This window comes from Trachymyrmex cornetzi, unplaced genomic scaffold (assembly GCF_001594075.2).
Source record: "Trachymyrmex cornetzi isolate Tcor2-1 unplaced genomic scaffold, Tcor1.1 scaffold608, whole genome shotgun sequence".
Taxonomy (NCBI): domain Eukaryota; kingdom Metazoa; phylum Arthropoda; class Insecta; order Hymenoptera; family Formicidae; genus Trachymyrmex; species Trachymyrmex cornetzi.
The window spans coordinates 102625-116773 of NW_017299924.1; the positions used below are offsets into that span (position 1 = coordinate 102625).

General features: G+C 33.7%; 2 protein-coding genes across 2 annotated transcripts; one reads left to right on the plus strand and one right to left on the minus strand.

The window, feature by feature from the left end:
- Positions 1-1381: 1381 nt before the first annotated feature.
- LOC108766614 (lipase 3) lies at positions 1382-3225 on the plus strand (the record flags this gene model as incomplete). Its single annotated transcript, XM_018516015.1, has 5 exons — positions 1382-1648; positions 1734-1892; positions 2221-2305; positions 2483-2643; positions 2885-3225. Coding segments are annotated over 5 exons (822 nt in total), but the record flags the coding sequence as incomplete, so codon positions are not given.
- A 3880-nt stretch (positions 3226-7105) lies between these two features.
- Positions 7106-9697, minus strand: LOC108766625 (dynein light chain 2, cytoplasmic). The gene is made up of 3 exons (XM_018516034.1): positions 9318-9697; positions 8048-8165; positions 7106-7442 (listed from the first exon to the last, which is right to left on the minus strand). Exons 2-3 carry the CDS (start codon positions 8153-8155, stop codon positions 7281-7283), a joined length of 270 nt encoding a protein of 89 aa, XP_018371536.1. The 5' UTR covers positions 8156-8165; positions 9318-9697; the 3' UTR covers positions 7106-7280.
- Between the last annotated feature and the right edge of the window lie 4452 nt (positions 9698-14149).

Genomic DNA, 14149 nt, shown 5'->3' on the forward strand with positions numbered 1-14149 from the left:
CAGTGGGCGGATTGTGGACCACAACCAGTGTTTCGTAAAGGGCTTGAAACCAGCTTTCTCATCCCATGGTGAAAAACTAGGGGTTCCATTTAAAAAAACCATCGTGACCCCTGAATGACCTTCAAAATGACCTTCCAAGGATTTTTCAAGGTCAGTACCATACTTCCCCCGTGTAACCCTAAACTTTTCATACGAAACATTTTTCTCTGTCCCTACTAGTTTTCGAGATATTTGACTGGATCACTTCAGATGGTCCACCCTGTATTACACATAGAATTTTAAATGAGAATTTTTATTTGTATATCTTTAGAATGATAATTAATAGCTAGAATATAGAAATTCAGACAAATCATTTTTTTTCGGCTCATTTGAGACATTTCTCTCAAAAGTGGACGTTCCGTTTAAATCAATAGCAACAATTAAATGACAATTAAGCGACGCAAGAACAAATTTATATCTTAAGGCTCCTGACTACTCAGCCAAGAACTCTGCGTTGACGGTGGCGACACAGTATCAGACGGCGGTCTGGCAAAATCGGTAGCCACACACTTAAGCACGAGCCCATGTCCGTGTGCTCGCCTGCGAGCACACGGACATGGGATCGTGCTTGTATGTGTGTTACAGCGCCACACCACGATAAATGGCCGAACTTATAGGCGTGGAAAAGTGACATTTTGACCAGTTTTGACGACGAAATTTGTGCACAATGCCATTTCGTTATTATTTGCTTAATTGTGAAAATGTGACTTGTTTCGTACTTCTCAAAATCGTAATTTTCGATGACAACTAAAGTTATCTTGGAATTTTATACTTAAAAGTGTATATTTAACTCGTTTCAACAGTTATGAAACCGTGTGTTTCTGCCAGAATATAGGCTCACTTTACGAGTCTTTTACGACCATTTACTGACTATCAAGGGAGAAAAGGACAGTTTTCATCGATTTTTACAAATGTTTTAAAGCGAACCCATCGTTTAATTTCATCCAAATTGTCTCTGTTTACAAATGGCATCGTGCATAAATTAACGTGTCATTTCTCGCTTCTGACGTCACGATTCCAACATGGTCGCCGCGACTACTCAGAGGCCCCTCATATTTTGAGTTAACAGTGGTAGGGGTGCATCAAATTTAAAATCTGGCCACAGCGTCTTAAAATAGAGATTTCAAGCTTTAATAAAAAAAAAACCCGTTATTGTACGATAGTTTTTCGCAAAGTTATTAGTCAAAATTGGCCAATTTTTGTCCACAATTTTTCTATGCCATAATTTTTTTGAGCAGTGTATTTTTAATTTTTTCCTATATCTCTATTTGTTTATCTAATATAAAATGAAGTTATCTCTATCCCAGACCGAGAATTGATAAATAATTCATAGAAATCATAAAAATCGTACCTTTCTTATAGCTGGCATGAAATTGGCGTGTACGATCTTCCAGCCATGATAGATTATATCGTGAAGACCACTGGTCGTGAGAAAATGTTTTATCTGGGGCATAGCCAGGGCACCACTGTTTTCTTCGTCATGTCGACGGAATTGCCAGAGTATCAGCACAAAATCCAGGCGATGTTCGCATTGGCACCAATTGCTTATTGCAGCAGATTAAGAAATCCCATTTTTCAATTCCTGGCAAGGTTCTCCGGTCCATTAAACGTATGCAATTTTTAATTCGATAATAAAATAATAATCAATTTTTCTCCTTTTTCTTTTTTTTAATCAAGTAAACGTCTTGTTGCAGGGACTGTTAAAATTAATCGGTATATACGAATTCGCGCCTACTGACGAAGTCATGAAACAGTTCCAGAAAATGGTATGCGCGGAAGACGCTATCACGCAACCCTTGTGCACTAATGTGATCTTCTTGATCACTGGATTCGACAAAGATCAGTTTAATACTGTACGACACTATCATTAACATACCCTTAATTATTTTGTGAAATTTAAAATAAGAATAATTACACAGTAAAAAACTCATTTATTACAAGCCATATAGCACAGAATTTGCAGCAATATCGCTGTAAAATCTCTGCAATATTGCTGCAACTTTTGTTCAACTTTGTGCTGTAGGAGAGCATTATTATTGGTGTTATTAAATAATGTAACGATGATTTGTTTTAGAATTAATCACGAATTTTACAATCATATAATTTATTTAAATTATATATAATAATGTCAGTTCATTATTAATTCGATTGTTCATACTTAATGCTGCTGTCATCTTGTAGACTCTACTACCATTAATCATAGAACATGCTCCGGCTGGCGCAGCCACGAAACAAATAATGCATTATTTACAGCTTATCAAAAGTGGTGAGCATCTATTCCACTATAATATCTTGTATAATACTCGTATAAAGATAGTAAAATATACATGCATTCCATTATACTTCATAAATATTTCTTTAAATTTTATAAAATTATATACATACATAAAATAATTATACTATACATATATAAATTTTTTATAAACCACGAATGTATTCTCAGGATCTATTATTACATCGGGGAAATTTAGACAGTACGACTACTCACTCATCACCAATTTTGTCAAATATGGTACGTTCCGTCCTCCGAAATATGACTTGGGGAAAATCAAAGTGCCAGTTTCATTGCATTATAGCGCCAACGATTGGTTAGCACATATCGATGTTCGTATTTTTTAATACATAATACTCTATAATAGTTTATTCAATTTTAAATATCTTCAAGATACTTGTAAGGATATTTATTTTTTTATATATGCACATGCAAAATAAACTTTCCTATATTTTGGTTAGAACAAGTATCTTGAAAATACTGAAGATGCTAAAATTAAATAAACTACCATGTAGTTTTAATTATTTAGAAAAAATTATTATGTATTTACATCAATATCTTTATCATTTGCAGGATGTTGACCAATTAGAGAAAGAACTTGGCAATCCATTTGGAAAATTCCTTGTTCCATATAAAAAGTTCAATCATCTGGATTTCATGTGGGCTAAGGATGTTAAAGAACTTTTGTATAACAAGATACTAAATCTGATGACACATTTCTAACATTGAACTACTAAAGTTCAATAATTTTGCAGATTAAAATTTTATGGTAAGACTCCAGAGTAGTCACCTCAGCCATATTGAATCGTGACGTCAGAAGCGAGAAATGACACGTTAATTTTCATTACGTGTCATTTATAAATGAAGACAAATTTGGATAAAACAAAATGATGAGATTGCTTTAAAACATTTGTTAAAATGAACGAAAACTATGTTTATCTCCCCTGACAATCAGTAAATAATCAGTAAAAAGTGATGAAAGGTACACGAAGTGCTTTTATTCAATGCGCATGCGTAGCTTATTTTCACTTACACGTGCCTTTATCACTTTTTACGATTATTTACTGACTATCAGGGAAAATAAGCACAATATTTTTACAAATGTTTTAAAGTAATCTCATCATTCTGTTTTATTCGAATTGTCTTTATTTATAAATGGCATGTAATAAGAATTAACGTGTCATTTCTCGCTTCTGATGTCACGATTCGATATGGCTGTAGTGACTACTCCAGCTGGAACCTTAAATCGATTCCGCTTATCAGAAGAATTTATTGTAAGGCTAATGCTTGCGTGACGATATAGTTAACGAGTTGAATTATCAATCCATTAGAGAGGATTTTATTTAATCACGAATTTCCATTATCCTCGATATTACTTATGTGCTCATAAAATAAGAAATTCGTGATGTTTAAGAATTAATGAGATATTAATTTTTTTCATTTGCATATATAGAAATTTTATAATTAATAACTTAATTAACATTGTAATTAATTTTAAATTTAGATTCAACTATTGACAAGATAATTATAAATAAATAATATCTAATATTTATGGAGATATTATCTTTTATTTTAATTTCTAATTATCAAGGGCAATATATAACACATAAAATATCTTCTGGGAGAAATTACTTGTAATAGCAAAACTTGTTTTAACTTGTAGTAACTTTAAAAAAGACTCGGAAGATATGTGTAAATATGTATTAAGATTAGTATAATAAAATTACGACGTATATACAGCTAGTTTTTCTCCAGATGTATTGGATTCTGTAATGTTAAAGACCAAATGTAACAATAAACTGATTATTAATAAATGTAATATCAACGATATTATCGATCTTATCACAAATACAATAAAGAAACAGCTGAAAAAACTTATTTTTAGAGGACTCTGAAAGAAAGTACAGGTATAGTTTTTACACACGTATATACATTTTATATATATATATATATATATATATATATACACACATAGATACGGACGTGTGCATGGTGTTGCAGAAGCACAGGTATTTATAGTCATTAGGGGCGGAAATGAGATACACGAGTCTAACAAAGTTACGCAAATTATGCAAAGCACAACAGGTAGTCCTTTAGTCAGCCATTCCACATTGTGAGTCACAAGGTTGAATTTTATCGAGAATACATTATTGATGTTCCTGGCATCGCGTGCGTAGGCTGCAAACGTGTGTATATGTGTATTATGAACGCGCGCGTGTTACGAACGTGCAATTCGTTTTTTCCCTCTGATATTTCAGCATTGTAATTTTAGGGAAAATTCGACCTTGTGATATTTAATACCGCTCTTATGTAGGATAACTTCGCTCTCTATTTTATACATTGCGCCTCGCTGAAAAGAAAATACATCGTTTCATGGGTGGAACTGATTTTTATTGTTAAGCACAATAATATTCATCTGCTTTTACCGCATCTTCTGCATGTAGACTCGATCGTGAAATTGGCGGAGGTGCACAGAGCAATTCTTACCCTCGAAAGCTCGATTCCAAAAGAACCAAAATGATTTTGCCATAGCCACATTTATTTTTCATTTGTTAACCCGTGTTTCACAGGTGTAGGAAAAATAATTTAGTACTTTGTATTCTATTTACGTTTTAAAAAAGCGCGTTCCGGAAGCAGATCTTGATTTTGATTTTGGCAAATTAAATGAATATGACAACCGCCGCCTAACAGCGTAACAGGTTCTTTACTTAACATGTATACAAAGTACAATTGGCTTTTACCGATGATTAATTCGAACCTATTAGCGATATATTTCTTGAACCGATCTCATGTAGCAAGTACGGCGAAAGCATAACGTACATCATATAACACCGTAAAGATACAGCTTATCCTGTGTTACTCTAATAATATATGCAATATTTATGAGTTAATAAATCTGCTGGAATATATGTACAATAAATAAATAAAAGGAAAGTAACGTAATAACATGTTGAATATTTTCAGATGTTCTCAAGGACAAGTTGATCTTCAAAGTATAACTCGATATTTTTTATCGTGATACTTTTGAACACTCTGCTACATATTCGCTGCTTATAAAAGTGGCATTGCGAACTTCTATAAAAAAAAGGATCATGCATGATAGTTTGATATTATTTAATAGTCAGTCTAAAATTTGAACAATGTAGCAACATTTACGATAATCAAATACTGCATGAAAAATTGTTTGAAGATTGCACTCTATGTATAAATAATATATCATATGTATAATCTATATTAAATATATATTTATATATATATATATATATAAGTACTCTATAATATGGAGTGTTGAATATTACATAAAAGAATTGAATACGGATAGAAAGTGATATTTCTTCTCTGGAGAAATGAATATTTTTCTAAGTATACATCGCCTCGAGATAAAATGTCTCCCCCCCCCCTTTTTATGTTATAATCTGTGCACAATATAAAAATTGTGAAGGTAGCAATGAACGAGTCAGATATTGTTATTCAATAGCATGTTAGTTTTATATCTGATCGAAATAAAGTTATCAATAGAGTATGTGTACGATGATTATCGCACGTCGAAAGAGAGATTGAGCTCCTTTTTTTCTTTTTTCGTTCAATCATTTTGAGAATTCTTAATGTAACAAAAGATATCAGTCGCAGTTGTATAGCAAATACAAAATCAAGTTAATCAGTATACAGTACGTAAGAGACGACAGTGGTTACCAATTAATATAAAATAACAATTACAGGGGCAATCAATCTCATTCGGGTTTACATTCATTATTGGCGACTACTTAACAAATACCATGTATGTCCGGTTTTTCATAATTTGGAACAGTTTCTGAAATGTAGAGGGTGCGGACAGACTTTGTAGACACCCTGTATAGACTCAAGTAAGGTACATGAACCCAGGGCTGGGCATGTATTTGAAATATTTATATTTGAAAAACAATATTAGCAAGACAATTGAGGGCGGAATAAAGGCCTAATTACAAAATCTTGATATTAATAAAAATTAAAATAACTTGCTACTTTTTTTATTATACATAAATGGGCAATATTAAATGAATTTATATAATATCTTTAAGAAGTTACATGTTATAAATCTTCTCTATTACGATCTTGAATATTACATGAAAAAGCTAATTGCCCGAAAAAGGGCCTAAATAGAATTATGCTTTATTCCTCTCAATTATATTTTGTGTTTGTTCGGAGTACATGAAAATATTTTGTATTTTATATTTCAGGTATTTCATTAATAACAAAAGATTGAAAGAATTTTCAAATACTAACACTGACAATCAACCTTATTATTTGAATTATAAAATTATTCGAAATACAAAAAGCTTTCAAGCTTTCGATTTCAAATACAAAATACGTAATACTTTTGTAAACCGCTGAAATAAAAAATACAAAATACGCTTATATTGCAAAGTGTTTTAAATAAAAATATTTCAAATACATACCGAGCCCTGCCTGAACCTATTCTATGCGAAAAATGTAATCCATTTAGTGTTGCTCGAACGTATAAGCTATACGTTAAACAATTTTACGCTAAAATTTACTAAGTTAAAATCGCCAGTATTGAATTTAACCGTATTCTGCAGCACATTTACCTAATAATATAAAACAAGAACACAACAAACTTCTTGACATACAAAATACATTTTAACATGTAAAGTTGTATGTCATTCTTTTCTTCTTTTTTTTCCCTTAGTTTATCTCCCTACCCTTCGGCTGTGTCTTCTCAAAATTTTTTTCGGATTATCCTTTTACTTATGTAACGACAAACAATATATCAAGAAACATTGATATTTATCTTCATTTGCTTATCCGAAACATGCGTTGTTTTTTTAAAATAAATTTTTTAATGTGTACATAATGAGTAATGAAGTCTCTTTTACACATGGCGGTGATTTTAAATGTATGTATTTTGCATAGTGAGCAAGGGAGGAAGAGAGGAAGGAAAAAGGATGTTTAGGAGGATAGCAAAACAAGTTTACCCGCTCTTAAAGAGGAGAATGGCTACCTGACCAAGGTAGAAATAGATAAAATGTCTTGTTTCGTGCGTCACATAGCTACCAAAATTACGTCCTACAATGCAATGCCACGTTGGGTTGTACTTTTTATCGAACTCTTTCTTGATAAATGCTGCAATGTCCTGAAAGCCAAAACCAATGGATATTAATGGTAAAATCAATAGTGATATTGATTTAACAATCTCATCCTGTGTAACTTGTGTGAGAATTTATATAACAGAAATTTTTCAGAGAAAACAAAATATCGACCTTTAACATAATTTCAGTAACTGCATTTACATATTACAACTTTGAATTATATATATCAATCTCCCAGGTCTATTAATAAAAAATGAATAAATCATGTCCCAAGTATTTCAAATATCATTTTATAATACCTATTGAATTCTTTAGTTTCTTTGAAATACAAAATCTTTATGTACAATTGTACTTCTTTATTCATAAAACTTTATTTATTCCTATTCCCAATAAAAGTTGTTAACTTGCTTAATGCAAAGACATTAATGAATTATTCAATTTTTATAATAAATTAATTAAATTCGTGCTTATAAAATGTAAGATCTTTACTGAATATAAGATAAAAGAACTAAAAGTAAATCTATTGGTAAATATATCTACTTCAATTGCACGTGTTTTAAATTTTCCATTCTTTGTACAATACATTTGTGTGTGATGTTTACAGTGTGTTATCTATATCTGTATACATAAAAGTGTGATGAGCATATACCTTTTCAATGTTATATTTTTCGAGAGCTTGAGTGGCACAGTCAACAGCATCTTGCTGCATCTCCTCCGACATATCAGCATTCTTGATTACTGCTTTTCGGTCCGACATTTTGTCTGTCCTAGAACACAAAGATATAGCATTGTCATACTGTGACGCTATTATCATACAACGAAACACCTCTTTCTAATGTAAACACAGAGAGACAACACCTCGGTGTGTTTTGGCAAAAGTGCAAATATACCAAAAGATACATCCACAGACATACGTATGTATGTATATGAATTCGGGACGAAAAACTTTGTAAAAGCAGCGTGAACCCGAAAGAAATATAAATTCAAATGAGTCCGCGATCGCAACAGTGACGGTTCGCCAATGCTGTAGATTCACATAACTTTCAAAATAAACGACTTATTTATAAGCGACATTATCGGCGTTTTGTGCTCAAAGTGAAATGCCACAAGGGTGAATCGCGCAAATCGGAGGTTGTTGTTCGACAACTCCACCGGACGTATCGTTTATATATATTGGGAAGCTCAACCTGGGCCGCGGGAAGCGCACGACTTTGACAGTAGCGTACACGTCTACCGCCGGCATGATAATACGAAGACGAGTGTTAGGCGAGTGTTCGGAGTAACGCTCGCCTCAGGTAGAACAAAGACGGAAAGATAGAGGAAGAAGGGAAAAATAGATAGCGCAGGCGGAGGGGGAGGGAGGGAGGGAGGGAGAGAGGGGAGAGAGAGAGAGAGAGAGAGAGAGAGAATTCTCGCTCACGCGAATATGGGTGCAATGCACAAATAGAGAATAGAGAAGGAAGGAGAGTGGGAGGAAAGAGACAAAGTTACACAGACACCGATAGAGCGAGCATTGAGAGGGTGAGAGAAAGATAGAAGAGAGAGACTAAAGGAGGGAGCGCGAAAGGCGCGGGAGGACAGTGTTTTGTCGATACCGACGACAATAAAGAAATGGCAATTCGGCCGGCACGCGAGGTGCAAAACCCGTGAAAGTGGGTCGCGACGATGCTCGTCCTGGCGCCGACGTCGTCATCGTCGAGCAGCATCCCGCCACCCGGCGACAATCTTCACATATGACATAAGAAAACGCGCGCAACCGGACGGATCTAGCCACGATCCGGTCTCGACAAGTTTCGTGGCTTTAGATTCGCGGGGGAGGGCAAGAGGACGAGCATGCATTTTTGATCAATTGTCAATGTTTTCTCTATCCTTACTCCCCTTCTCTCACACGAACAACATTTCGTTCATTTTCTCTCTACCTTTTCTCGTTGACACCGTCTCCAGTGGATGATCACACACGATACAACAGGCTCGCCCTCCTCTCCGATCCGGTGTGAGCGAGTGTGGCCGTACGCGAATCCGGCGAATGCCGTTTATTTTAAGTGATAATCGCGCGCGCACGATATTTCTCGATATAACGGTATACGCGTGTGACAAGAGATTTGGCCCGAACGATCCTGCGACGGGCGAATTGGCGATCAGCCGTTTCCTCTCCTGCTGCTTCCTCGGTAACACTCGGTAAAATTTTGGGCTCGCTGGCTCACAGGGACCAAAAGAGAGAGGAACGACAACTTTGCGACTCGAGCTCCTGACTGAGAGTACGGCCAGTTGCCACCGCGCTATGCCGGCTCGCGATTGGTCGGTTCGCAGGGTCTTCTATCAGGAGCTTCTATCGGACCAGCATGCACCGCACGAGGCGACGCGCGAAAAACAAACGCACGCCGAAGAGTCTAATATCTATTTTCGTTTCCTGGCGACCGAAATCATTGCGTATATGCATACGACATTTGACGTACATACATACGACGATACGATATCCAATAAGAAAATTTTTAGTTTGATTATTACACTAGAATTGCAAAGCTGCCTTTTCAGCAGTGGAATTCTGTAACTCGTTACGCAGTCGTTATGAGTTCGTAACGACAGTTGCGCAGCTTTTTTACCATATAAAATATTTGCGCGATTGTCGTTATGAGCACATAACGATCGCATAACGAGTTACAGAATTCCACTGCTGCTGAATGTAGTCACTATATTAAAGACGACCGGATCAGACAATGGGCGGTATTCTTAGTCGATTCTTATTTTAAGATCGTCTTAAGTAATGTCTTAAGTCGCTAATGCGACCCTCTGATCGGTTCATGACATCTTAAGACTGTACTTAAGATCTTAAATATAAGGTCTTAAATATAAGATCCGACTATGAATACCGACCTATGGTTGGTTCGTGACTTCTTAAGACTGTACTTATAAGACAGTCTTGAATATATAAGATCTGACTATAAATACCGGCTAATAAGTGTAAATTTTTAAAACTATTGTTAAGTAGGCTTGATAGGCCGAAGGATAAATGGAGAACGCGCGGTGACATTATCAATCCTTTTGTCTGATCCAACAAAATAAGTCATCTGAACAAAATAAGTCAACTAAAAGACGGCTCGCATCCCAGAGAAAATGCATGTCTGTAAAGAAATTCTCTAGACGTCTCATCGATGATTATCGCTATCGTTAACTAGCGATAGCTATGTGTAATGGCAGGTCAATCCTGAAGAAAGTGCGACTCATTGCCTATCGCTAGTTAATGATTGCGACAATTGTCGATAAAACGTTTAGGTTTAGAGAACCCCGCAACTGAAAACACCGATCATGAGATACTAAAGACAGCTCACGCAGCGTGACAGTTCAATGGCTATAATAGTCGACTTTTTTCAGTCAACTTGTAAAGTCAACATTTAGTCGACTATTTTAGAATGGCATTTTATTAATTTTGAATGTCAGCGCGCGCTGTAAGTCGACGTGGTCGACTATTTTCAAAAATTGAAAAGCCATTTTATGTCCGACTTTTAGTTGAATATTGTTAATTTTCTATTTATTATTAATAATAATATTCAGATGTGTACATATATTACAAGGGATATAAAATACCAAAAAGTAACTAAAAGATGGCTTTTTCATTTGCAAAACGAAAAGATATTATGTCTATTAAAGACGATTTTATTGAAAAACAATATAACCATAATAAAAATATTTTTTCACCATCTTTATCTATTAATTTTGGTTACTTTTTCTTTGTTAAAAAGATGTCCGTATTGAAAAAATTTTTACCACACGAGCTAACTGCAAATAGTTATTATACTCGTAATATTTTGCCAATAAATCGCGATCTTTCTCTCTCTCCCCCCTCTCTCTGTGCATGGCAAAGTTGGCGAAGTATCGAGCAACTGGAGCATGAAGAAAATAAAAGATGTGACGACATTAAAAAGGTTCATTTCCAACAGTTAAACATTTAACTATTGCTAGAATGAATTACAACTGGTTTGATATCGGCAATGTATATATCCATATTTCCGTCGATCGAAGAACTTTCAGAAGTTTAAACAATAATAAACGATTTATTAAGACCGTATATGTGAATACATAAGTAAGAGTTTTAATGTTTATAACGGTCGAAGCTGGATCTTAGATGCTTTTAAATAATTTATTTGTGAATTTATGTACTAACAAAGGGAACACCAGGTGACGAGGTCGGGGATTTTAATGCACTTTTTACAGGCTGTTCTTGAGAGAAAAAAAAACGATACGTGTCTGACCGTTTCAGCCATTGGCCCATAATTTCGAAGAAATCGATTTGTTAAATAATTATTGTAATAATTTAAAAAACGTACTGTTCCAGTTAGAAATGATAATGAAATCGACACCGAATCGATATCGATTCCATTATCATTTCTGATTGGGGTATAAATGAAAATATCGATATCTTTAATTTTATTTTAACTTAATGTTATTAGTTTTAATTACTTTTTAATTGTAATGGAATTTCATGAAATTACGTATTAGTATTATACATAATTAAATATTTATTTATAGAATATTTATTATTATCATCGTTATCGTCATCGTTGTTGCTATTCACATGAACGCATAAATAAGATTGTCATGAAAACTATTACAGTTTCCGATGAAATTAGAAATTGGACATTATGATTAGAAACAATTAAATCATACGTTTGTAATCTTCTTTTGATTAACATTAATCGATTTATTAATAATAATAGAAAACTAATCGTGTTTTATAGACGTACATTGCACGGGAAGATATAAATCATAAAAACAAGAAAAACATCAATATTATTTATTGCATTATGAACATCTTAACAAATGAATTTTTGTTACAGACACAATAACTTTTTCTAATATCTGGCGGAAAGCAGATTTGATTATGAAGGAAATAGCTTCTTTCAGGAATCAATTTTGATGAGAACCAAATTTTTCATTCTAAAATGAAATTCATTCTAAAATTCATTCGTAAGATGTTTATAGAATTCGTCTTCTTAATTGGAATCAAGCATCGCAGAAATAGGCGACGTTCATTCCAGTTGTCTTTTTTATTATTGTACAATAACATTTATACTTTAGCAACGATTTTCACTGTAACATAGGAGCATGGGTTATTTCATATTAGGAATACCTTGGGTATCTCATATTACGATTTCCACGCCTTATGGTTTTACGATCATCAAATCTAACTTCTGTAATTAAACAATTCAACATATCCCATATTTTTCTATTAGTACGACCTTACTCTATTACTACATGAAGAATTTATTACCAAATATTTATTTATTAAATAATAAACAAAATTTAAAGGCTCATCTTAATGAAACTTGAAGACATCCAAATTCTAAAATCTTGTTTTGAATGACTACAGGCATGATCTAATAATAAATTTTTTACTAAATAGTTTTCAATCCAAGAGCAATAAATTCATGGTGGAACCAATAGATAGCGTTTATTAGTTTAGCAGAAACGCCGTTATCTCGTATTAGGCACCTATCTCATAATAGGGGGCTTTCCTCTACTAATATGTAATTTCATGAAATTTCGTTACAATCAAAAAGTAATTAAAACTAATAACATTAAATTAAAATGAAATTTATAAAGATATTTTTATTTTTACGTATATTTTTATTAGTACGTTTTTCAAATTTTATTACAATACAATTTTATTACAGTAATTATTTAAAAAATCGATTTCTTCGAAACTATGGGTCAATGGCTGAAATGGCCGGACATGTATCGTTTTCTTTTTCGCTCAAGAACAGCTTGTAAAAAACGCATCAAAATCCCCGGTCCCGCCACCTGGTGTTCCCCTTGTAAGAATTCAGAACGCGCTTACAACGGTGTTAGCGCGCTAACATGCTAATTTACATTTACGTATACTATAGAATTTTAGAGGTAAAAGCACGCTTTTATCGATAAAAGCGTGCTCTGAATACCGGCCGATATAATACGTAGTCATTTAAACTGTGCGCCGAATTGATTTTTCGGACTTATAAATGCAATTAAACTATTATAGTAATATCACAAATTAAATTGACAAGCAATTTAATAATTTGATGCTCAATCAGACATTCTATTAAAAAGATGTTATTGTACTGAAAAACTGTAAATAAATTTATTGAAAAATAAATTACCTCGGTCGGGAGTAGAACCTAGATCTCTTGTATTTCGCACGGGTCCTAAGACTACCGAGGCTTTTAGTTTAAATATAGGTAATTCTAATGGACTCTGGTCAGATTTAACAAAAAGCAAAGAACTTTCAGTTTCTTTTAATATTGTTACGACATGACAAAGCAAATACTAAAAGAATTTAATGAAGTTATATTAATATTCGAAGGAAATCTAATATCAAGTTGAGATGGGATACCATGCAGGAATAAGTTGTATTACAAAATATCTAGCTGTCTTTCTCTTTTCTTTTTATTATTCAATTTTTTAATTTTTTAAAACGCATAAAATTTATGCATGGAATGCAAGAGATCCGGATGGATCTACATTCAGACCGTAGTGGCGCTTCGTATTTAAAATAATGTTTCTAACATAAACGGTTTTATTTCCAATCTTATTGTTTATACACATTCTCCTAAAACGCGTAACTCTTTATACATATCGCGAGGAATATTGCTAAGGTCTCGGTGGTCTAAAGGCTTAGAACGCTCGCACGGAATGCAAGAGATCCGGGTTCGACTCCCGGCCGAGGCAATATTTTTCGCAATAAGTTTATTACAGTTTTTAAGATTAAATTTGGGAA

Bases quoted from the DNA above. Each gene is read 5' to 3' on its own strand.
- LOC108766625 (XM_018516034.1), bottom strand. From the start codon at position 8,155: ATGTCGGACCGAAAAGCAGTAATCAAGAATGCTGATATGTCGGAGGAG. The intron at 7,443-8,047 runs GTATATGCTCAT...TTTGGCTTTCAG, and splicing joins AAAAATATAACATTGAAAAG to GACATTGCAGCATTTATCAA.